At 37.8% G+C, this 24193-nt stretch overlaps 1 protein-coding gene across 1 annotated transcript; it reads left to right on the top strand.

Annotated features, from left to right (window-relative positions):
- Positions 1-430: 430 nt before the first annotated feature.
- On the top strand, positions 431-22498 carry LOC136276846 (uncharacterized). The gene is made up of 11 exons (XM_066170642.1): positions 431-646; positions 1204-1276; positions 7495-7543; positions 11375-12563; positions 13247-13357; positions 13672-13737; positions 14480-14590; positions 14905-14970; positions 15499-15540; positions 16101-21002; positions 21775-22498. Exons 3-10 carry the CDS (start codon positions 7526-7528, stop codon positions 20546-20548), a joined length of 6051 nt encoding a protein of 2016 aa, XP_066026739.1. The 5' UTR covers positions 431-646; positions 1204-1276; positions 7495-7525; the 3' UTR covers positions 20549-21002; positions 21775-22498.
- Positions 22499-24193: the final 1695 nt, after the last annotated feature.

Raw genomic sequence — 24193 nt, 5'->3', positions numbered from 1 at the left:
GGGCTTTCGGGCAAAAAAATCCCGATTCACCCCCTCCCCCTCACGCACAGACACACACCACTTGCACACTCAGTAAAATCAAAAGTTGTGCTTTTACTTGTTAAAATTTTGGAGAAGAGAACTGGATTATGCAATCCTACCTGCTTTTTAAGTCTATTCACTAAATAATTCGTGGGACCCTTGCGGGCGAAAGGGAAAATTAATCGAGAACTTGTTTGGTACTTAGCGGTAGATAGAGTATTTATCTTTAAGTTTTTTGCGTAAACTTTAATCGTTTCGCTTTATTTCTATTTGAAAACAGACGGAGTTCCACGATCCTTCTGCCCCAGTGTCCAGTCTCTAGATCTATCCTTTATGTTTCATTCCATTTTTGGAAACCGAAAGTCCCCTGGGAACTCTGGGAATGCCCATCGATGTGGGTGGGAAGAAAGCGACCTTTCGCCATTCTAAAGACGTGAAATTTGACTGGAGTTAATTTTACTTTTACATATATCTTTGATTATGGGGTGATTTAGAATCTTTACGTGAAGTGTCCGTCATTGTCTGGCAAGGCCGTCAGCATGGCAGTGAGCGAAGATTCTTGAGCTGATGCAACTTTTGTTTTTTGAGCGGCTTGCGTTGTCCGTGATCTATCTGCTGATCGAAGGTAATTCTGAAAGCTTATGTTTGTTCGTTTCGTGGAAAGGTTCCACATGAGGGGAGATATCTTGCTCAGTAATCGTACATTTATTGGAGTCATTTCGAATGTCCTTCGCGCGAAAACGTGTTTGAAATCACTGCTGGTTGGATCGCATGATGTTTGTCAGTGCTGCTCTGATAACTAGCTGACTTCGCCGTGGGCTCTGGTCGTTTTACCAAGCTGTTATGTCGGAAATGTCAAAGTGAAAAGTGGGAAGGCTTTTTCTTAATCTAAGCCTCTTGTGGTATTTTGGAAGAACAGGAAGGTTTACGTAGCACAAGAGTTGCTAGGGATGTGGAATTTATAGCTTTGACTGTTAGGTTTGTTCCACTGAAAATTTGCCAGTACACCAGTAGCTATACTCTTGTCTGCTTATTCACAATTCATGAATCATTTTGACTCTCAAGCAAATGAGTAAGAAAACAACAGATCAATCCAGAATATTTAAAATGACTCAAATTTTCCTTTACTTTTCAATAGTCCTTTGTAATCTTATCACAATGTGGCCTGTGATTGTTTTGAAGGTTTAGAGAGTCAGTCATCTCACTCGGATATGTCTGGATTAACGATCCTAAACAACCCATATAACGAAATGTGGTAAGTTTTCATGTTTTATTTATGTATTGTTAGTTCCCCGATATGAAAATATGTTGAAGTTTCAGTAAGTTCTTATGGAGTAACCACTTGTTTGCAATAATCAGAAAAGGATATAAGTGGATGTCAAACAGAATTCCAATAATAGAGAATCCGTTAAATTACCCAAGCATTGCTTTCAATTTTCAAAACAAACTTTATTTCCAAAGCGAACAACAATGTCGTCAGCATGCTCTATACTCTCATAAAGCACGCTACAATAAGCCAATCAGAATCCTTGTTAGAATGGTTCAAATAATCTGATTGGCTGTACAAGACTAAAGCTGTCAAAAGTGTCAAACCATCAAAGTTAAAAAACCATCAAAGTTCACATTCTACGATAGTTTAAAAACTAAAATAGTTCGGCGAGTCGAATTTAACACTTTTGCCTGAAGTTTTTAAGTCTCTAATATAGAATCTCGAAGTGAAATTTTCAGTGAAATTCAACCGAATTATGGCTCATAAAAACACGCGAGTTTTTTCCACATGACAAGGTAGAAAACAAGCTGTTCAAGGCGAGTGTTTTTTGAATGAAAGACAGCTGAATTCACCGGAACATGAAGATCGCTCGTGATGACAGCGACGCAAAACTCGGCTGCAGTGACTGATGTGAATTGCCACTCAACGTATCGGAAAGGATATCAGAGCAAGCTCTTATTTTTTCACTGGAAGGGCGGCCGATGTAGTTTCCGAGGCTTGCTTTACTGTGATGACCGGAGATCGCCATGATGAGCGAGCCGCGATGAACTTAGCATGATCATATTCGCTCAGACACCGTTATGATTAGTATGAATTTTAACAATTATGCCAGTTTGGTTATATTTTTCATCATTTCTGTTTTGTCCTGTTTTGTTTTTGAACACTGACTTTATATACTATACGAGTGTTAGCTGTGTTTGATTTTTATTACCGTACGTAAGCTTGCAATCTAACTGAGCGTGAAAATCTTTAAAACTCGGAATGTTTATTTTGTTTTTCCTTTGAGGATTTTCGTATCTGCTCACGTTTTAGTAACGTAAATTACGGCGCATGGTATGTTTACAAACCTTTGTTTGATTCTTCTGTTGCTATTTGCCGGCTCGCTTCAGTTCCGAAATTTCACTTTCAATTATCGAGAAAAAGCTAAAAAGAAGTCCCGGAAAAGGTCGAACATAGTACAATTGGCAGATGGCGTGACAGCTTTAGCTCAGTTCTATGCTCTATACTCTCATAGAGCACGCTCTTTCAACCAATGACAGCGCGCGTTATATCCGAACTTTATTATAATTATGTATTGTTAGTTCCCCGATATGAAAATATGTTGAAGTTTCAGTAAGTTCTTATGGAGTAACCACTTGTTTGCAATAATCAGAAAAGGATATAAGTGGATGTCAAACAGAATTCCAAGGGCAACCTTCTTGGTAACCCAGATCACAAATTGTTTGCCAGAGATAAAACTTTACTTGTTAGGAATCAAAGACCCTTTGTAGTGAAGTGCATGACATATTTTCTACTGTTTTAGTTAGAAATTGTCGTTTTGGCTTGCAATATTGTGATTAGAGGATTCATTGACATCTTTTGGGCTTGTTCGTCAAACAACCAAAAAGGAAGAGGAAAATTTATTGTCTAGAAAACAAGGGAACATTGACTTAAGTATTTTATGCAGATGCTATACGTCGCCTTCAAACAGCTAGTTACCTTGAACAGCATATGATGCACCTCAAATCAACTGGAACTTGAACCATAAACACCAAGCATTTAGTTAATTCCCACCTTCAGAGGCTGAAAAAATTGATTTTTCTTTTATTTGAAAAAAACTGAATTCAAACATTAAACCTAACGTTTCCATAAAAAAATATCTGAAATCTGTAAAAGCACCTGAGTTATTTAGAAAAACATATTTTCAAATAAAAGTTAATAAATCAGGAAGGTGTCATAATCTCTGACCTGGACAAGTCCCCTGGGGGAATTTGTGCTGTAACTGCTCGTGTTGGGGCTTGATTTTCATGTTATTTTCATATTTTGTTTACATTGTGCACTTTACAAAATTCACACGTGGAAACTCTTTGTTCATGGAAAAATCTTTGCTCTAGAAAAATCAAAAGCAGAAGAAAGTCCTTGGAAAAAAAAAAATAAAAAACAGGCCCAAAGTGAGAAAGAAAGCAACAACAACAACAACTTTATTTTTTCACCCCAAAATATACAAGAAAGAAAAATTTATAATAATAGTACAGACAATGATAGGGGCGCTGGCTGCCCGAAATAACCTAAGAGTTAAAAATGCCAGGCAGCCAGTTGAAAGAAAAGATGTTTAAATGTTTAGGTCAGGGACACAAAAACAAAGAGATACAGAAACGCACACAAAGGTAAACTATCAGTATATTAAAGAGACTAAAATTCATACATTGCAAAACAGTATTATTTCCATTTTAAAGTTACACAGACAATACAGATGTCTAGTAATCTTTGATAAATTGCTGCTTTACTTTCTTTTTAAACAAAGACAATGAAGATAATTTTATATCTTCGTCAATGGAATTCCATACTGATGGACCTTGAAATCTGATATTGAATATACCATAATTTGTTCTTGCTTTTGGAAGATAACAAGACTGTTTTGCACCAAGCCTTGTATTATAGGTATGGATTTGCGAAATTTTACTAAAAAAAGAACTAAAGACTGATGGCAATAATTGATTATGATATTTATACATAAAGATTGCTAAATGAAAAGTTCCTAGGTCTAGGAACTTTATAATTTCAAGAGATTTAAATAAAGGACTATAGTGCTCATCAAATCTAGAAAAGGTAATTAATCACATAGCTCTTTTTTGTAAAATGAAAATTGGTTGAATTTCCCCAGATAATTATTCCATAGGTCAAAAAAGGATATATAAGTGCATAATATAAGCTTAATAAAATATCTAGGCCAACATAATAACGAAGTTTAGAGAGGATACCAGTGCTTCTAATTTTCTTAACAATGCAATCAATATGGTGTTTCCAATTCAAGTGTGAATCAATTAGGATGCCCAGATACCTTATACAGAACTCTCGCTTAAGTTCCTTATTATCTATAGCCAGCATGAAATTTTGGCATTCAAGTTTTTTTTGAGGTGCGTGGAAAATTCCAAAATTTGACTTTTCTACATTAAGTGAGAGCTTATTAGCACAGAGCCATATGTGAATATTATTTAATTCAACATTTATGTTTGATTCTAGCATAGAGAAAGTTTTACTTTTATAAAACAAATTTGCATCATCTGCAAAGAGATGAAATTCAAAGATATCTGAGCAGCAATGAAAATCATTTACATATAATAAAAACAACAGAGGGCCAAGTACTGATCCCTGTGGTACTCCACAACTTACATTACATTTTGTGGATGTTGCATTATTGACAGTAACAAGTTGTTGTCGGCCACTGAGGTAGGAAATAAACCAATCCTCGGCAAGACCTCGAATACCGTAATACACTAGTTTGTTAATCAAAATTTGATGATTGATGGTGTCAAATGCTTTGGTAAAATCAAGGAATATACCACAGGAATAGCTTCGATCATCAATTGCTTTATGAATTTTGTCAATTATGCAAAGAATTGCATGGTCAGTACTGTGCTTAGTTCTGAAACCATATTGGTTTTCAAATAAAACTTTGTATTTTTCTAAGAATTTGATTAGTCTATTATATACAAGTTTTTCTAGGAGTTTACTTAAGACAGAGATAAGGGAGATGGGACAGTAATTGCACAAGGATGACTGTGATCCTTTTTTGAACACGGGTACAACATTTGCTATTTTAAAATCACTGGGAACAACTCCAGTTGAAATAGAAGCATTAAAAACTATCTCTAAAGGTTTTGATATATAGGCTTTTAGCATTTTTAGTATATCAATTGGAATGCTGAATGGTCCTACAGACTTGCCAGTTTTTAACTTAGATATTTCAGTTTCAATTTCACTACAAGTTACAGGAAAAAAATAAAAACTATTGCATACAGGATTATTCAGATATACCATTGGGCTATTGGATACACTTGGTATTTGACTTTCTAGGTTTTTACCAATATTGGCAAAATAATCATTAAATGCTTTGGCAACAAGTTTAGGTTCAGTTATTTCTTAGTTGTTTTCTACAATCTTAATGAGCCTTTGGCTAGTATGCGGCTTAAATTTTACTATTTGTTTAATCCCTTTCCAGATCCTTTTACCATCCTTAATATTTTGAAAAAAATATTCATTATAATATTGTTTTTTGCTTATTTTAAGAAGATGGTTTAATTTGTTCCTGTAAAGCTTAAATTTTGTATGGTAATAGGTAGATTTCGTCTTGAGGTATTTCTTATAACAATTATTTTTAATTTGAATAGACTTTCATAGAGCTTTAGATATCCATGGTTTTGATTTAAGCTTTACTTCCCTCCTAGATAGTTGTTTGACTGGTATATGTTTGTTGATTATACTAGATATTTTAAAGTAAAAGATTTAAACATATTGCATGCACTATCATTGGATGCAAAAATAGTTTCCAGTCAATTAGTTGAATCTCACTAATGAAAGCCTGCTGATCAAATTTAGAGTAATCTCTTTTGAATATTTTAACATTGCTAGGAAGTGATGAAAATTTATTAAAAATTAGGAAATTGGGAAGGTGATCAGAGAGATCATACACTAAAGGGTACCACTCTGTCAAGTAAAGAAAAAATTCCTTCGTGAAAACAACTTGTACTAGTGGAGCTTCATGCTGGTGTCTAGATTTCACCAAAGAAGTCACTGTTAAACCAAAAAGTGCCATACATGTTAAAAACGAGGTTTCCTTTTCCTTATGCAAGTACCAGCCTTGATACAAAAACATTAGCAATTGCCTCAAATTGTAATTTTGAAAGCTGTTTGTCAATTTGTTGTCTTGCTTCTTAGCGCATTTTCCAGTTTTTCCATCTTTGTCATGGGTTTTTCCTTTGTCTTTGGCAAGTTTTCTTATGATTGTGTTGTCCTCCTCAATGCTCCACTGAGTGATAAGGGATAAAAGAAAACGTGCCTGCTATGGGTTACTTTTCCCAGGAAATCTTGATCCATTGTTATTGACACCAGGAGGTCCTGTTGTCCCATTTGTTTGCAGTTTCAGGAGGCGAGATAATCTTGTGGCGTGGCACAAGTTGTTTGCAAACCTTTATGAGCTAAAATCTTGCATTTGATTTTGGGAGGAATACATTTGCTCTGAGGGAATTTATAGGGCATTTAGATTTGACCAATTTTCGTAAAATTTCCCCCAAACATTCCGAGAATAATAACAAAGGAAAGTGTGTTGGGAAATTTTGTCATTTGAAATGTTTTTCCTGTGGCATCCATTTGTGCAACATGCCTCACATAATTTTAGCTACTCCAACTTTAGATGCTGATATCTAGACAACCAATCAGAATATGAGAAAAGCCTGACACACTTTTGTTGAGTGATGCCTTTTGAATAAGACTGTGCAGCCATTTTGGTTGTGCTGTGGTATCCAATACTCGATAAATTCAATGGAAGAACCCTCAGTCATTTCACATCCCTACCAGCTCCTGACACTCTCTAAAAGGAAAGCTCGCTCAAATTATATTTTTATCCTAAACTGTAGTTATTAAGCTTTCTTCTGATATATAATTTGCTAAGATTTTAGTGAAACTAGAGCGTATACAAATTTTCTCTTAATGAACACCCACGAAAGTGGGAAGTAACCTTAATTGTTATTGGGGCGTAGAGAATAAAAGAACCATGAGGCTTTCAAGCTAGTCCCTCTTAATTATTACTTGTACTATTTCTAGGATTTTCATTATTGTTCACATGATTATTTGTTATTATTAAGTTACTGGTTTAACATCAAGTAGTCACTGTATTCTTTAATCATCTTTCTCTTGTAAACCACTTAACTTTTCACTTTTGTTTTTATTTTCTTGCATGTTTACAAGATATTCCTTTGACCCGCAGATAGCAAATGCTAAGTGAGGCATACCCATGAATATAATTATGGGATGTGGCAGGCTTCCTTGCTTTGCATGCTTGCATGTAATAAAAATCTTCTGCAAAACTACCTTCTACCTAATCTACCTTCTCCATTTTTGTCCAATTCTATATCAGTAGCCACCTGCAGTCTCAGACTGCCTGTTTTGTGAATATGTAACCTAAAAGCGAAGTTAATTAAGACATTGTAATTTTTTCTTTTCAGCAGCTGCATTCAATATTAAAGTTTTCCTGTGATGTCTGGGCCATCAAAGGTAAAACTAATGACTCATAAATTTAATTATGAAGCTATGAGGATGAGATTAGTGCAAGTGGAACCCTTTTTCCTATAAATTTAGGTACAACATTTACACCTTTGTGTGTCATTGCTTATCAATCTTGCAGATTCTATACCAAGGACAAACTATTCATCACTGTCAGGATCTTACAATATTTAATTGTACAGTTATTCATTGAGAAACTTACTTAAAGTATCTAAAGGAACATTTTTCTGTCAACACTTGCCGTAGACATGTAATATGTCCCAAGCAGGTGTGAGTGGCTTAATTACTTCTTTACTCCTGTAACTTTCTAATTTGTCAGTATATCTCCCCATGGATGTCCTTAACAAAACTTAATCACAAAGTCACAAAGTTATCAATTACTTTGTTCTTCAATTTCAATGAATTTTTAAAATTTAAATGATCAGTTCATCATTGCAAGACAAAGTTCTTGTACCTGAATCTCTCAGAAGCCTCCTCTATCTCTGAGGTCTTTCACAGCTTGGTGTTGCTTGTGTGCCAGGCACTGTTGCTCCATCAATTGCAAGATCTGAACAGATGGGAACTGCCTTGTTTCCATTCTATATGCTTGTGTTAATGGGGTATTCCTTGAAGGAGGTTCATGCAGCAGAGTGGCAGGTGCCACAGGTATTAATTCTCTTGCAGCTCAACCTGGTTTTGTTGTGGGTGCTCTAATTTCATCTGGCTGACAGATAGTGTTTTAAATGTAGATGCAGGATCATCTATCCCAAATTTCTCCACATGGGAAGTATTTCTCGAGTATTGGGTCCCACTTGGAGTTTCTATAATGACACTGTTGCCAGTCTTGCTAACCACTTGGGATTAAATGGTGTGGAGAATTTGTCTTTTTGTCTTTCTCTAACACTCAATCGCCAAATTGAATATCAGATTGTTTGGTGTTTTTAGCCTCGTCTGTACATGCTTTGGTCTTTTCTTTTACCCTAACAAGTCTGTATGTGGCAATCAGCATGTAGCTCTGGCAATTTTGCTCTCATCTTTCTTTTAACCCTTTAACTCCAAGAAGTGACCAACAGGTAACTTCTCTCTATGATATCCATATTTTTTCTGGCAAACAGCTAACAAGAATACTCAAGCTTATCAGGAAGAAGTTTTTATCTTGATCTTACACCAAATTCTTGTAACTAATTTACAAGGAATTGTGTGCCAGCAAGAGGAGAGAATTGACAATCAGATCTTGGGAGTTTAAGGGTTAATCAATACTCCTCAGGCCTTTTAGCAGATCAATACCTCACTACACTCTCACATATCCTCTTTATCCTTTATCCAGTCAACTCCCACAGCTTGGGAAATGCGGGCCCTCTTCATTAGAATGGCATTTCATCTTTCAACTTCCCTATTGGCTTAGGTTGGTTTTTTTGTGGTCTTAAGATACACAATGCCATTCTGCCTACAGTATTCTTGGAATTGTTTTGATCAGAATTATGGTCCATTGTCTGACATGGTAGTTACAGGAAGACCATGGCTGCAGAGGATCTCTCCTAGGTGGTCAATTACTTCCACATACTCATGATAATGGCCATAGTAGTTGATGACAAGTGGTATGGATGGTCCAGATGGGAGTGGCTGTAGAAGGTCTATGGCTTGGTCTCACTAAGGACCCTTTGGCAATGTCATTGATGTCAGCAGCTCAAGGGAATATGGATGTGCAACCAGTTGACATTCATAATAAGATTTGCAGAATTTTTCTGCTACCTCATCCATACAAGGCCACCATACTTTGCTTCTCAAATTTTGTTTTGTTCCAACAATTGCAACATGTAAGTGTCCCTTATGAGCTAAGACATTTGTTTTGGGCCTTGGCCTGTTGGGTAGCACAATTTGGGTACCTCATAGGACTATTCATTGATCACACACAGTTCATGAGCAGCTGGTGCATAAGCCTGGCATTTATTGAATCAAGCAGTTTTAATTGCCTGGCTCAGAGTTTTTAACTCTTCATTCATTGCAGATGTTTCTTCAATTTCTCTTGTGGTGTAGTGCTGATGGTTACAAGTTAAAATTTTTGCTATGTCTTGATGATTTGTCACTTTGTTCTGACTCAGCAAATGTGAAAGATGGTTGGCTAGGGTCGTAGGTGGATTAATTAAGTATCAATGCAGGAACAGTATTTGGAGTGGGGCTTATAGATCACTTTTAGTTTGTGATCAGTAACCAGATCAAATACCATTTCATAAATGTACATGTAGGCATGGTACCTCTTGCATGCCCAAAAAAGGGCAAGGGATTCTCTCTCAGTCTGGAAGTATTTACATTCACACTCTGAGGCTGTGGCTTGCTACCATTCTGGTCCTGTATTAACACCTGGCTCCGAGGCCAACAAGACTCATATCTGCATTAAGTCTTGTTGATGTAATCTTGTTAACATATGGAAATGTTCCAGCCACAACCATGTTCTGCTTTAGCTACCCTTGTTAAGTTAAGCTATTTGCCCCCCTTCCCCCCAAAACAATGTTGTATCCTGATTCCACAAACTTCTAGCTACATACAGGTAACATTGAATGGGGGTGGGGGGGTCATGTCAATGATGAAGAGTGTGGTAGACATAGGAGTGTCATTCTACACATAATTAGAACTCTGCAAGAACAATATGTCGACTTTGATGCTGATTATAGCTTGCTAAAAACCTTCAAGCCATTCACGTTGTGTGACAGCCCATCTACTATTGGTATGGGGTAGTGACCATGTACATCTATGCAGAGCCAAATGTCACCATCCGTCTTTGGAATAATTACTGCTGGTTTCACCCATGGTGTTGGACTGTCAACTTCTTCTATGATGTCATAGTCTAATAGTTCTGGAACTTTCCGTTCCACTTTGTCTTGCAGATTGAAGAGAGTTACCCTCAGTGGTGTGCTTCTAGTTTTACTGTTGGGTATTTGTGTAATGTCACTTGTTTAAACTTTAGCTTTCAAATCCCACTAAACACCTCCAGGAATTATTGTTGCAGTTCTCTGTTGAGTTCTCTACTTGCCAACCAAAACTTCACACATAGAACACTCTTTTACTTCAATCGTCTTGCTGGATGTTTAAGCATGTTATAGTTTCCTGTCAACAGGGGCAGCTTTAGATTTACTCTTTATCTTCTTATCTTTCAAATTTTCCCAGGTTTCTTCTTCATCAGTGTTATTGGTGTCCCCAGAATCCACCAACATCTCTAATTCTACCCCACCCACAAACAAATTAAGCAGATTTGAGTGGACTGCAAAAGCTGAGTTGATTATGGGAAGAAAATATCCATTCAATGCTGTAACAACTGTAGAGATCTGGCTTAATCATTTGTTTTGCTTGTGTTCACAAGTTTCATGAAGATTTCTTGGATATCTACCCTGTTAAATGGAGTAGCATAGCTGTTCTTCATTGTCTTGTGGTTGGGTTTTTACCTTCATTAATAATTAGACCTTTACCATTGGCAAATAATTCCATTGTGGTCTAACATAGCAGTTTCCTAGCAACAATCAAACTTAGGAATTGTTTTTTAAAGTTCCATTTTTGTTCAAAGACATCTTGTGCTATGCTTGTGTTGTACTAATTCCATGCTTATCCTTGTTGCCTATGTTATGCTCCCCTGCTACGTAAATAACTGATGAACAACCACAAATTGTGCACAAATAAGCTGACCATGTGCGATTCTATTTTTTTCCTCTCTCCATGCTCTCTTGGCCATTGTTATGAACACTTGACAAAAAATATACTTTATTACAACTTTTATATATTAATATGAAATATGTTATATTATTGCAATAGAGACAGCAACTCTAAATCTGTGCTGTTTTACTCTTGAAGGAGCAAATTGAAGCCACTCCAAGTGAAGCCTCTTCATCACAGGAAGGCCAGCAAAATGGGAGACTGAAAGTCACTTTGCTGAGTAGTGGGTGGAGATCATCAACTGATAGAGAAGTTTCAACTATCAGCAGAGAGCTTGCTATACAGTTAGCTAAGCATCCTAATGTGAAAGTTAGTGTGTTTCTTCCCAAGTGTAGTGAAAAAGACAAGAAAAATGCTGAGGATCACAAAATTCAGCTCATTGAGGCAGATGAATTGACAGGCCATGAACCAATTTTTTGGTTGTCATTTTTACCCGGAAACCATGTTGTAGACTGTATCATAGGACATGGATTGCATCTTGGCAAACAAATTCCACTCATAAAGAAGAATAAAGAGTGTAGATGGATTCAAGTTGTTCACAGTATTCATGAAGAGGAGGGAATGTACAAGAACATTTCAGAAGGAGAATGTCTTAAGAAAACAGAAGTAAAACTTTGTGAGATGGCCGATGAGGTCGTAGCAATAGGACCTAAAGTGGCTGAGGTTTACAAACGCTACCTTAAAGAAACCATTTTAGATCTCACTCCGGGTGTTTTCTCTGAATTTTTGAATGTGGTGCACACCACTGAGGAAAGGAAAACATTCTGTGTTTTACTGTTTGGAAGTGGTGACAGCTGTAAAGATTTCATTGTTAAGGGATTCGATGTGGCTGCTAAAGCAATTGATAAGTTAAAAGATGTATCCTACAAACTGAAGTTTCTTCATTCACCAAAAGAAGATGGCAAGAAAATAGCAAAGAAGTTGGTTGATCATGACATCAGTCTTAATCAGCTAATTGTTAGCAGGTTTAGTGAGGACAGCAAAGAACAAGCCAGAGATTTCTGTGCTGCGGATCTTGCCATAATGCCATCGAGGACTGAAGATTTTGGATCACCTGGTCTTGAAGCGTTATCTGCTGGTCTGCCTGTACTTGTCAGTGGTAATTCAGGACTTGGAGAAGCTCTGAAGAAATTGCCTTTTGGCTCACAGTGTGTGGTAGACTCAGGAGATCCTGAAGTCTGGGCCAAAGAGATCAGAAATGTTCGTGAAAAACCTAGGATAGTTCGCCTTTCAGAAGCAAAGGATCTTCGTAAACTATATGAAAAAGCTTATAACTGGGAGAAGCCTTGTACTGTCCTTGTGAAAAAGATGCAGACACTTGCCTCTGGTAAAAGTTCCCTTTTATTAAAAGTATTTTCTTCTGTTACAAGAAAACAATAAGTTGATATTAATACTGCTACTTCAATATAATTTTGCAACATGTAACAGCATGTTCTTGTCAGTCACTAGTCAGTTGATGTTTTCAAATAATTATAGCACAGGCTCTTTATTGGTCACTTACATGCAGGTGTTAGTAAGTAATCTATAAGGGAGACTATACTTCAGATTGAATCTTTTTTTTTCTTTGGGAACAAACATACATCTCCACCAAGCTTTTACATTTGTATAAAACTAGTAAACTGTTTGGTTCACCAATAAAGGTTAAATGGGGAGGGGTAACTTGCAATGAAGTAGCATTATTTCCAGTACGAACAATTTACAATACCCTTGGTTGTTTTGAGCTGTAGAAATTGGGATAAGCTCCATACCCTCATTGATTTTTTTTGACCAATTGGAAATCTTATCAAATTCTTTTAAAAACTATCAATGAAGCATCCTCCAAGACAAACCAGATGTATGTCCTCTGGAATTTCTATATATTTTTTTGAAGTGGTCAATGTGTAAACACTTAAGCTAGCCATAATTTGAATGATTATCTTTGCACACCAAAATTTATGAAATGACAAATAGCTGATTTAAATAGAGTTAAAATCAATTATGAATTTGGTTTATCACATGTATATTCATCAGAGAGCAAGTTAACCAGGCCAGTCAGGGGCAAAAGGCCAACATCTGTTGCTGATACAAGTCAGGATTGTAGGAGGCCAAGAAAAGAATTGACAGATAACACGTACCACAAAGGTAAACAGTAATTTCCCAAAACTGAGGTCACTTACAACATTGCACCAGATCAGCTATTTATAATGAGAAACACAAAGTAACATTTTTATGTTTGGAAGGCTTTCTTATGTCAATGGAATGTAATCTCTTCTTTAATGTACCTCTACTAAGCCAAGAAATCATAAATGTTACATTCAGCATGAGTTGAAACAGTTATTTGATATTTGAATTTGGTATAAACAGCAAGCAATAGGAAATGGGCTAAAAATTATGTTTTACAATATTTTACAGTATTTAGAGATAAACTTTATTAATTTATTTGGCACCTGCTGTAGGTGTGGTAGCAAGTAGATTAACAGCTTTACCAGTCAAGAATAAACGACCATCCATTGTTTTTGGAGGTAAGCTTTCTAAGCGAGTTAGACGAGTTAGTCCATCATGATCACATAATACAATTGATGCAATTTCACAAACTTGAAATCTCAGTGTAGCTCAGCAGAAGCCAAAACTTATTTAATTCTGGAACTTGACCTGCTTGGTTTACCCTTTCCAAGAGGATCCAAAGAATCTGAGTTTGCTGCTTTTGACCAGTTAAATTTTTTTACTTGGTTGGAATGTTGCTACATGTCATAGTAAAAACTTTCCCTACCCTAACATCAGTATGCATTTTCTCCTCACTGTTTTTAAACAATTTGCTTTGCTACTGACTAGGAGAATTAGTTAAAAAAATCAAGAGTTTCTTTAGTTGGTAAAGTGTTTGGTTCACCAATAAAGGTTAAATGGGGAGGGGTAACTTGCAATGAAGTAGCATTATTTCCAGTACGAACAATTTACAATACCCTTGGTTGTTTTGAGCTGTAGAAATTGGGATAAGCTCCATACCCTCATTGATTTTTTTGACCAATTGGAAATCTTATCAAATTCTTTTAAAAATTATCAATGAAGCATCCTCCAAGACAAACCAGATGTATGTCCTCTGGAATTTCTATATATTTTTTTGAAGTGGTTAATGTGTAAACACTTAATCTAGCCATAATTTGAATGGTTATCTTTGCACACCAAAATTTATGAAATGACAAATAGCTGATTTAAATAGAGTTAAAATCAATTATGAATTTGGTTTATCACATGTATATTCATCAGAGAGCAAGTTAACCAGGCCAGTCAGGGGTAAGAGGCCAACATCTGTTGCTGATACAAGTCAGGCTTGTAAGAGGCCAAGAAAAGAATTGACAGATAACACGTACCACAAAGGTAAACAGTAATTTCCCAAAACTGGGGTCACTTACAACATTGCACCAGATCAGCTATTTATAATGAGAAACACAAAGTAACATTTTTATGTTTGGAAGGCTTTCTTATGTCAATGGAATGTAATCTCTTCTTTAATGTACCTCTACTAAGCCAAGAAATCATAAATGTTACATTCAGCATGAGTTGAAACAGTTATTTGATATTTGAATTTGGTATAAACAGCAAGCAATAGGAAATGGGCTAAAAATTATGTTTTACAATATTTTACAGTATTTAGAGATAAACTTTATTAATTTATTTGGCACCTGCTGTAGGTGTGGTAGCAAGTAGATTAACAGCTTTACCAGTCAAGAATAAACGACCATCCATTGTTTTTGGAGGTAAGCTTTCTAAGCGAGTTAGACGAGTTAGTCCATCATGATCACATAATACAATTGATGCAATTTCACAAACTTGAAATCTCAGTGTAGCTCAGCAGAAGCCAAAACTTATTTAATTCTGGAACTTGACCTGCTTGGTTTACCCTTTCCAAGAGGATCCAAAGAATCTGAGTTTGCTGCTTTTGACCAGTTAAATTTTTTTACTTGGTTGGAATGTTGCTACATGTCATAGTAAAAACTTTTCCTACCCTAACATCAGTATGCATTTTCTCCTCACTGTTTTTAAACAATTTGCTTTGCTATTGACTAGGAGAATTAGTTAAAAAAAATCAAGAGTTTCTTTAGTTGGTGATCATTTCCGTTATTTTTGTGACGTTGATGGTTGATTCAGGGCGAAATTGTAAGGAGAAAGTAGATGCCAGTCACTCTAAGGGGTTAAAGTGATAACTTTGTTTGTGAGGCTTGTCTTGCAATGAGCAGCAGTAAGTCATGAGAGCTTAACTTCTAAATGTACCTTGTTCCTTGCAGGTAGGGAAATCCCACCATTTAAAGAAAGTGGTCAGACTCAAGGTGATTCCACAGCTCATGGTGATTGCTACATGTAGTAATCACCTTGTTACTTTAGTTTAAATTGATATTGCGGTCAATTGACTCATAAATTTGGCGCAGGCATGCACTACTTGTAGACTAACTGACTGATACACCAGTCAGTGCGGTCTTCTTAGTGGTAATTTCATCGAAAGTCTATTGTATTAGTGGAATCAGTGTGAAATCTCGTGTTATTTGCATATACAGCGTAGCGTTACAGTTCTTCTCCATTGCTTGTCATCGTGAAAGTTCGCAAGTGGAGATGTTTCCTATTTATTTTTCGGTCCATTTCCAGTGGATCATGGCCTCTTTATTTGTAAACTTGAATTAAGTTATGCTTTTTCAGTCTCCGTTATTGGAGGTGAAATCTGTAAATGTTTTGATTTAAATGTATGAATTATTTCATAATTTGTGCTAGCAATCACATGGCATCTGCATATAGCCTGAAAACTCTTCTTCATTTTGAGTTTAATCCTTAACAAAAAAAGTTGCATGAAACATGTACAGAAGTTAATATTTTTGTTTTCATAATTTTTCCCTAGATCATGACCTTTCTATGATTACAAAACATCTCAGAGCTGAGTACAACAGAAGATCTCTTCTAAAACCACTTCTTTGGGAGAACACCTTTAAGTTACCTCTTGATGATGTTTACACAACATTGTCAATAGTGTCGAGACGAAAAACAGACTTTAGATTGGAAGGCAGAACAGTGAACATGTTTGACATCTTCAAAACTCTCAACGAAGGTGACGATTCTATGGTGCTCGTAGAGGGAAGCAATGGAATTGGAAAGACAACCTTTTGTCTTAAAATTTCTCATGACTGGGCTAACCAAAAAATCCCAAGTGAATCTGCTTTTCCAGTTTTCAAACTTTTGTTGCTGCTCAAATGTCGCGACATTTGTGGAGATATAATAGATGCCATTATTAATCAGCTACTCCCTATGGAAGAAAAGGTCCACGAAAAACTGATAGATTACATCAAAGATGTTCAAAACCAGGAGAAAATTTTGGTGATTTTAGATGGCCTTGATGAGCTTCCGGAAGCAGGTGAAAGTCACGTGGATAAGTTGCTTAGTAGAAGAATGTTACCACTTTGCTATGTTTTGGCGACATCTCGTCAAGAAAAAGGAATTGAAGTGCGACAGAAGGTTGACTTTGACGTTCTTCTGCAAATTGAAGGGTTCACGGAAGTAGACTCCTTTGAGTACATCAGAAAACACTTTAGTCACTTAGGTCTTGATCATGTAGCAAAGGGAGAAAGGCTTATTCAGTCCATCCTGGAAAATACCTTCCTACAAGCACTCCCGAGCAATTCATTGAATCTGCTTCTTCTCTGTGTTGTTTTTGAGGATTATGAAGGGAATCTACCATCTTCTCCAACCGAACTTTATCATATTATTGTTTGTTGCCTTTTGCGAAGGTATTGTGCTAAAAACAATGTGAAAGCCGCTTCTGATGACAAAGCTTTAGAGGAACAATTTAAAGAGAGTTTACTAGCACTGGGGCAGTTAGCGTGGAGGTGTCTACAAAACGACCAGTTTTCGTTTCGAGAAGAAGAGTTGGCAGAATTTGAAAGAAGAAAGAAACCTTTGGCAGCTCGTAAACTTGGTTTGGTATTTAAAGAGGCCAGTGCGAAGAAGATTAACCCTCAGCACGAATATCACTTTTTCCACAAGACTTTTCAAGAGTACTTGGCGGCATTATATCTGGCACACAAGCTACTGGAAGAGAAAGTTAATGTGTTTCATGATTTGAAGTTGAGCTTTGATGACATCACAAGAAAATACAACCAAGTGTTTGTCTTTGTGTCTGGTATAATGGGTGAGGCTACTTGTAATCTGTTTAGACAGATTGGCGAGAATCTTAAGGTTGAATGCTGGAACTGGCTAAATTGTACCGAGCAAGAGGCGACTTTCTTCGCTGAGTGTTTCAGTGAAAGCGGAGAAGCAGAACAAATGGCAATGACTCTTTGTTCCTTTATCCCGTTTCCACAGTCATTAACCTGTAGGACCGGAAATGAATCATTTGAAGGTGTTCTAAGAGTTGCAAATGCTTGCAAGAGCTTCTCACAATTACAATTGCCTATTCATCTTACTGTATATTTTCATGTCCTAACGAATCTTTCCTTTGTTGACGAGTTTCTAACCTCTTACTCCAGGCTAGAAACTATTGTCTTTTCTTCTCAAGGTTTTACAGAACAAATACTTAGCCTTATGCATAACGCACTTCAAGTGAACTCATCTTTACATTCCTTTACTCTTCAAACAAGTAGTCCCTTTTCCCCTGAGGGGGCTGCTGCTATTGGTGACAATTTAGCCGCAAACAAAACACTACAAACCGTGACTTTAAAACTGCCGGGTGAGTTAGGTGAGCATTGGGCCACTGTTCTTGAAAAAGGATTGTCTGGAGATACACCGCTGACATCTGTTGTGCTGGAGATCAGTGGCTCAGTAAGGAAAAGTGATATGGTGGCTTTGAACAATTTGTTATTGAACAGATCGCTTCAATCTTTTGGCCTCACTATTTATGGAGACATGCACGATTCATTGGCGACTTCTGTCGCCGAAGGCCTTGCAGCTAATCCGTACTTAAAATCCCTCACATTGACTGTATGTGGAAGCATCAGCTGCTCTGCTTTCATTTCGTTGAAAAAGGGTGTTATAGAAAATAGTACTTTAAGGTCACTGGTCTTAAAAGTGTTCGGAGGACTCCCCGAGAATTGGATAAACATTTGTGAAGCTCTCTATGTTGCTAAAAAGTCATCTCTGTCTCTTACAATTGAGCCGGATGTAGTCAGCAAAATAACAACTTCGCAGGTGGCCTGCCTTCGTCCTCTTCTACTTGAAGAAAAACTTGGCATGTTGAAACTTCACTCGCTTTCTGTAAAGATGTGGGGAGAGTTGAGTTGCACTGGAGCAAGTGATTTATGCAAACTCCTGATAGCCTCAAGAGTTTCCTGCGTTAATTTGAGTATCCATGGAAGAGTAACAGATGGTGTTGCTACCTGTTTGGTTAAGAACTTTGACAAAGTTAAGTCACTGTCCAACTTGAGTATCAACATTAGGGGAGAGGTGACAAGAGACGGAGAGAGCACTCTTGAAGCCCTAACATGCAATCAAAACTTTTCGTCTACTTTAAATGTCCACGACGTAAGGACAGTTGACGAAATATGCGAAGAAGTTGAGTTATCTGTAGTCGATTCTTCGTCCTTAATAGCAGCATCTACAAACGTCGAGACTATCTGCTCACGTGTAAGTAAAGTGAGTATGAACTTTGATAGCCTTATTTACTCAAGTGAGGAGGACTGGGGACGAAGTGTTAGTGACTTGTTGGCGAAATTCTTGTCACTTACTACATTACACCTCTCATTCAACAACTACAGTGGCATGAGTGAAGACTGGATGGGTGGTCTTTGGAGTGGTTTGGCACAAAACACGTCGATAACCACGCTGAGTATTACAGTCGACAACCACAGTTACATGGGTGGAGACTGGATGGGCGAACTGGGAAGTAGTTTGGCACTAAACACGTCGATAACCACGCTGAGTATTACAGTCAACAGCTACAATCGCATGTGTGGACACGGGATGGGCGAACAAGGAAGTTGTTTGGCACACAACACGTCGATAACCACGCTTATTATTACAGTCAACAGCTACAGTTACATGAGTGGAGACTGGATGTGCGGATTGGGAAGTGGTTTGGCACAAAACACGTCGATAACCACGCTGAGTATTACAGTCAACAGCTACAGTTACATGAGTGGAGACTGGATGTGCGGATTGGGAAGTGGTTTGGCACAAAACACGTCGATAACCACGCTGAGTATTACAGTCAACAGCTACAGTTACACGAGTATAGACGGGATGGGCGAACTGGGAAGTAATTTGGCACAAAACACGTCGATAACCACGCTGAGTATTACAGTCGACAACCACAGTTACATGGGTGGAGACTGGATGGGCGAACTGGGAAGTAGTTTGGCACTAAACAGGTCGATAACCACGCTGAGTATTACAGTCAACAACTACAATCGCATGTGTGGACACGGGATGGGCGAATTGAGAAGTGGTTTGGCACTAAACAGGTCGATAACCACGCTGAGTATTACAGTCAACAACTACAATGACATAAGTGGACGCTGGATAGGCGAACAAGGAAGTTGTTTGGCACACAACACGTCGATAACCACGCTGAGTATTACAGTCAACAGCTACAGTTACATGAGTGGAGACTGGATGTGCGGATTGGGAAGTGGTTTGGCACAAAACACGTCGATAACCACGCTGAGTATTACAGTCAACAGCTACAGTTACATGAGTATAGACTGGATGGGCGAACTGGGAAGTAATTTGACAGAAAACACGTCGATAACCACGCTGAGTATTACAGTCAGCAGCTACAGTTACATGAGTGGAGACTGGATGGGCGAACTGGGAAGTGGTTTGGCACAAAGCACGTCGATAACCACGCTGAGTATTACAGTCAACAGCTACAGTTGCATGAGTGGAGACTGGATGGGCGAACTGGGAAGAGGTTTGGCACAAAGCACGTCGATAACCACGCTTAGTATTACAGTCAACAACTACAGTTACATGAGTGGAGACTGGATGGGCGAACTGGGAAGTAGTTTGGCACACAGCACGTCGATAACCACGCTGAGTATTACATTCAACAACTACAGTAACATGAATGGAGACTGGATGGGCGAACTGGGAAGTGGTTTGGCACAAAATACGTCGATAACCACGCTGAGTATTACAGTCAACAACCACAGTGACATGCATGGAGACTGTATGCGTAATCTGAGGAGTGTTGTGGCACAGATCACGTCACTTGCCATATTAAACCTTACACTAAAGAACCACACTAATTCATACGAAGACTGGATAAACAAATTCTGTCAAGCTTCGTCAAGGATCACATCGTCGATCAAAACTTTTCTTGAAGTTAACTTGTTTAGTGAGAGCAATGAAAAACCCTAAATGAGCGTGGCTTAGCGAAAAGCACATCTTTTGAACATTCTCAACACCGACTGAGTATCCCAACATGAGGTTGTGGTTGCACTTGTACATTCAGCGATTATAATTACAGAAGACTGGAAACCTGACCTGGAACAACGCGTCAGTGTCTACATTCAACAGCTACGTTGACGAGGGTGGAGACTGTGTCTGATTCTAAATTTCTCGTGGAGGAAAAAGCGCTGCAAGCCTTGTGACAGGAGGCGAGCCACTGGTTGGATGTAGTTTAAGAACTTGGCTAAGAAGTCAACGGGAGGGACTTGTTTCAATTGAACTGGACCAAACTGCAGTGCAGCAGAGGAGGACTTGTGTGTTACATCCTGGCAAGTAAGGGCTTGGAATCTTCTGCGGTTAGTGACCGCAATGACGTAAGCGCAGTCCTTGACAGGATTTGATGTTAGAAGACGCTTGACAGAGGGTAAGTCATTTAGATTCTTAAGAGTAAATACCCTTTACACCATAACATCAGTATGCATATTCTCCCTAATGTTCTCTCTACATTTCCTGAAGCACTGACCGGGAGAATTTGTTAAACATCAAGAGCTTTATAAGTTGGTGATCATTTCCTTGATTCTCGTGACTTTCATGTTTGATTCAGGGGTGATATTGTAAGGAGAAATTAGAAGCTGGTCACTCTAAGGGGTTAAAGGCTTACGCATGATGGGAGAGGCTATGCTGTGCCAAAACTAGAATTTTGAAAGCCTGGACCAATTTTTAATTTAAGTTTGGCTTAAAGTGGGAGTTATTTTCTTTAATCATCAAACTGAATTAGCTTTCATTTACGACAAGTACCACTATTTGCTCATGGAGCCAGGTTTTAACTTGAGGTTTTTCGAAATCAGAAGGGTTAGTAGTGCTACGGTAATTTAAACTACTGTTTACAGTGCGGAATGAAATGATTTGCGAATGGTAACTTTTAGCTTGGTTGGTATTATCTTTCCTATTCGCAGTTTACACGGGTTGCTTTGATGATGCTAATCCTACCATTGTGCAAGGTTCTTGTCACATTTGAAGCCCCCATACACCTTAGGTTACCAATTAGTTATCTGCAGCCTCGTGGTAGAGCATCCGAGCGCAAAAATCCGCAGGTGTGGGGTGCGACTCTTCCAATTCGTCTCAGGCTCATTTCAAAACGAAAACAAAATTCTTTATTTTTTACTGATTTTCTTTCTGTTTTTTATTTTTTACAGCCTTCACATCCCAACTGCCCAGCTGTCAGCGTGATGAAGGATTAAATGGTGTTGAAGTATTGGAGAGCGTCTTAAACAGGAACAAGCCCGGTGAAGGATTCTTTCGTACCAACTGATTGGAAGGAACAGTGTTTTAGACACATAAGTAAATCTTCCTCGTAATAGCATGGTGATTGTCGCATTTAAAGTTGAATCATGGATGAAGAAAATGCTCGACTACTTTGTAAAATTTTTTATTGTTTAACCAGGTATTAAGTAGAGCGGAAATTTTCTGTGGAAATATCATGTCAGTCTTTCATAAGGTGACGCGCAGTCAGTCTACCTGATTGCGATTGACATTGGAAGTGATCTCATCGTGAGTCAAGCGATAGCACTTCACTACCACGATTAGTACAACAGCTTTTTTGACGACATGTAATCAATTTTTAGCACAACAGCCTTTTTGACGATATGTAATAAATTTGCAAGGAGGATTTTAAAATTTCTCTTCAATTGATATAGTGAAAGGTGATTAAGTCGTGGAGCTAAACGGTGGAAGTTTAACATTTTGTCAGAGCAAAGCGCTGGTGTCTTTCTTGCTTCCCACTTTTGTCCTAAAACAGAAAGATGTTCTGAAAATTATTCAGCTTGCAACCAGGTCCGTGCAATGCTTAAATTAAGTGAGTTATGCCTCAAAATGTTGGCAGCGTCGTACAATAAAAATCGAAATGGACGGATTTAGAGTCAGAAGATACAGAACGTTTCCATTTTGTGTCCTTAATCACTTTGACTCAAACAATTCTGATCCAATGAAAACTGAACTGTGGGAGTCGCAAGCAGAAGCGGACGAACCAACCAATCACAGTGCTAGTTCTCAGGCCATCTGATGACTTATGACTTCGATGATCTAGTTTTCATGGGATCATAAATAACCGCGTCCTTAGCGCCGTAAGCTACTTCACTTTCCTGCTGTATGATATTCAGTAGATGGTATTTAACCCTTTAAAACCCCTAAGAGTGACTAGCATCTAATTTCTCCTTACAATATCACCCCTGAATTACAAATAAATGCCACGAGAATAAGAAAAATGATCATCAGCCAGAGAAGCTCTTGATTGTTAAACAAATTCTCCTTGTCGACACCTTAGGAAATGTATAGAGAACAGTATGGAGAATATGCAAACTGATGTTAAGGGTGTAAAGGGTTGAGGCTCTGCTCTTCTCATTACGTATCCGACTGCATCGCCGGCATTAAGAAAAACCTCTCGTTTGTTCTTCTTAAGCGCTTTCCGAGTAGTGCGCGTTGTATAACCAAAACCTAAGTTATTAAAATATCCAGTCAAAGCAAAATACAATATCACACAAGGAGTCATTAAGTTGCTGAAGTAAAATCAAAACAGTCATCCCAAAGCACTAGACACGAGTGACTAAGAGGAAATTGGTTCCAGTCTAGCATCTGATTGATTGAGAGAGTGGTGCGTAGTTTCTGGAGAAATAGTGCGTTAATCCTTTAAACCCTGAGAGTGATCAGCATCTAATTTCTCCTAACAATAGTATTGCTGAATCATTCGTTAAGATCCCGAGAAAAAAAGAAAATGATCGCCAACTTAAGAGGTTTTGATTGTTAAACAAATTCTCCTTGTCAGTACCAAAGGAAATGCACGGAGAAGAGTATGGAGAATCTGGATACTGATGTTGAGGATTAAAGAGTTAAGGTAAAACCGATGCAGTTCAGAGTAGTTTCGTATTCCGGTTGAAATTTACTTCACAGACATCACCCCATTAGCCTATCTCTGCCAGTGACTTATTTATTAATTTTTTCTAAGTTGTGAAAACTTTAAGCTCGGGTGATAAAGTTTGTTTCATAATGGAGAAGTACATTGACCCTTTAACCCCCAAGATCTTTTAATTAATTCTCCTTACTGTCTGCTATACAATTCTTCTCATGTTACTTCTGAGAATTTGGTATTGGATCAACTAATAATCCTCTATTTGATACTTTTCTTGGTTCTCATCACTTGTCTTCTTGACTTTGTATTGATAATGTAAGGAGAAATTCTGTCTTTGTCACTCATGGGAATTGAAGGGTTAAACGATGATTGAAAGGTAACTATCCATTAACCATTCTTTCCCCTCTCTTTCATAGACCCTCCATTGAAAATGGTATGTTTTTCGCTGATTCACCTTCTTGGGGACTTCATCTGCCCATGACACCATGAAAAAGAAGACTTTGGGTACATTTCCTATTTTCGAATTGCTCCCACAACAGACTTTGTTTCAACTCGCCTAGTTCTGATTCTTTGATATGCCAAGGGCTTTCGGGCAAAAAAAAATTTCGATTCACCCCCCTCCCCCTCACGCACAGACACACACCGCTTGCACAATCAGTTAAATCAAAAGTTGTGCTTTTACATGTTAAAATTTTGGAGAAGAGAACTGG

This window comes from Pocillopora verrucosa, chromosome 8, assembly GCF_036669915.1.
Source record: "Pocillopora verrucosa isolate sample1 chromosome 8, ASM3666991v2, whole genome shotgun sequence".
Lineage (NCBI taxonomy): Eukaryota > Metazoa > Cnidaria > Anthozoa > Scleractinia > Pocilloporidae > Pocillopora > Pocillopora verrucosa.
The sequence above is the reverse complement of the archived record's forward strand: the minus strand, read 5'-3'. Positions and strand labels throughout refer to the sequence as shown.

Bases quoted from the DNA above. Each gene is read 5' to 3' on its own strand.
- LOC136276846 (XM_066170642.1), top strand. The intron at 12,564-13,246 runs GTAAAAGTTCCC...TATATTCATCAG, and splicing joins GATGCAGACACTTGCCTCTG to AGAGCAAGTTAACCAGGCCA. The intron at 14,971-15,498 runs GTAAGCTTTCTA...TGTTCCTTGCAG, and splicing joins ACCATCCATTGTTTTTGGAG to GTAGGGAAATCCCACCATTT.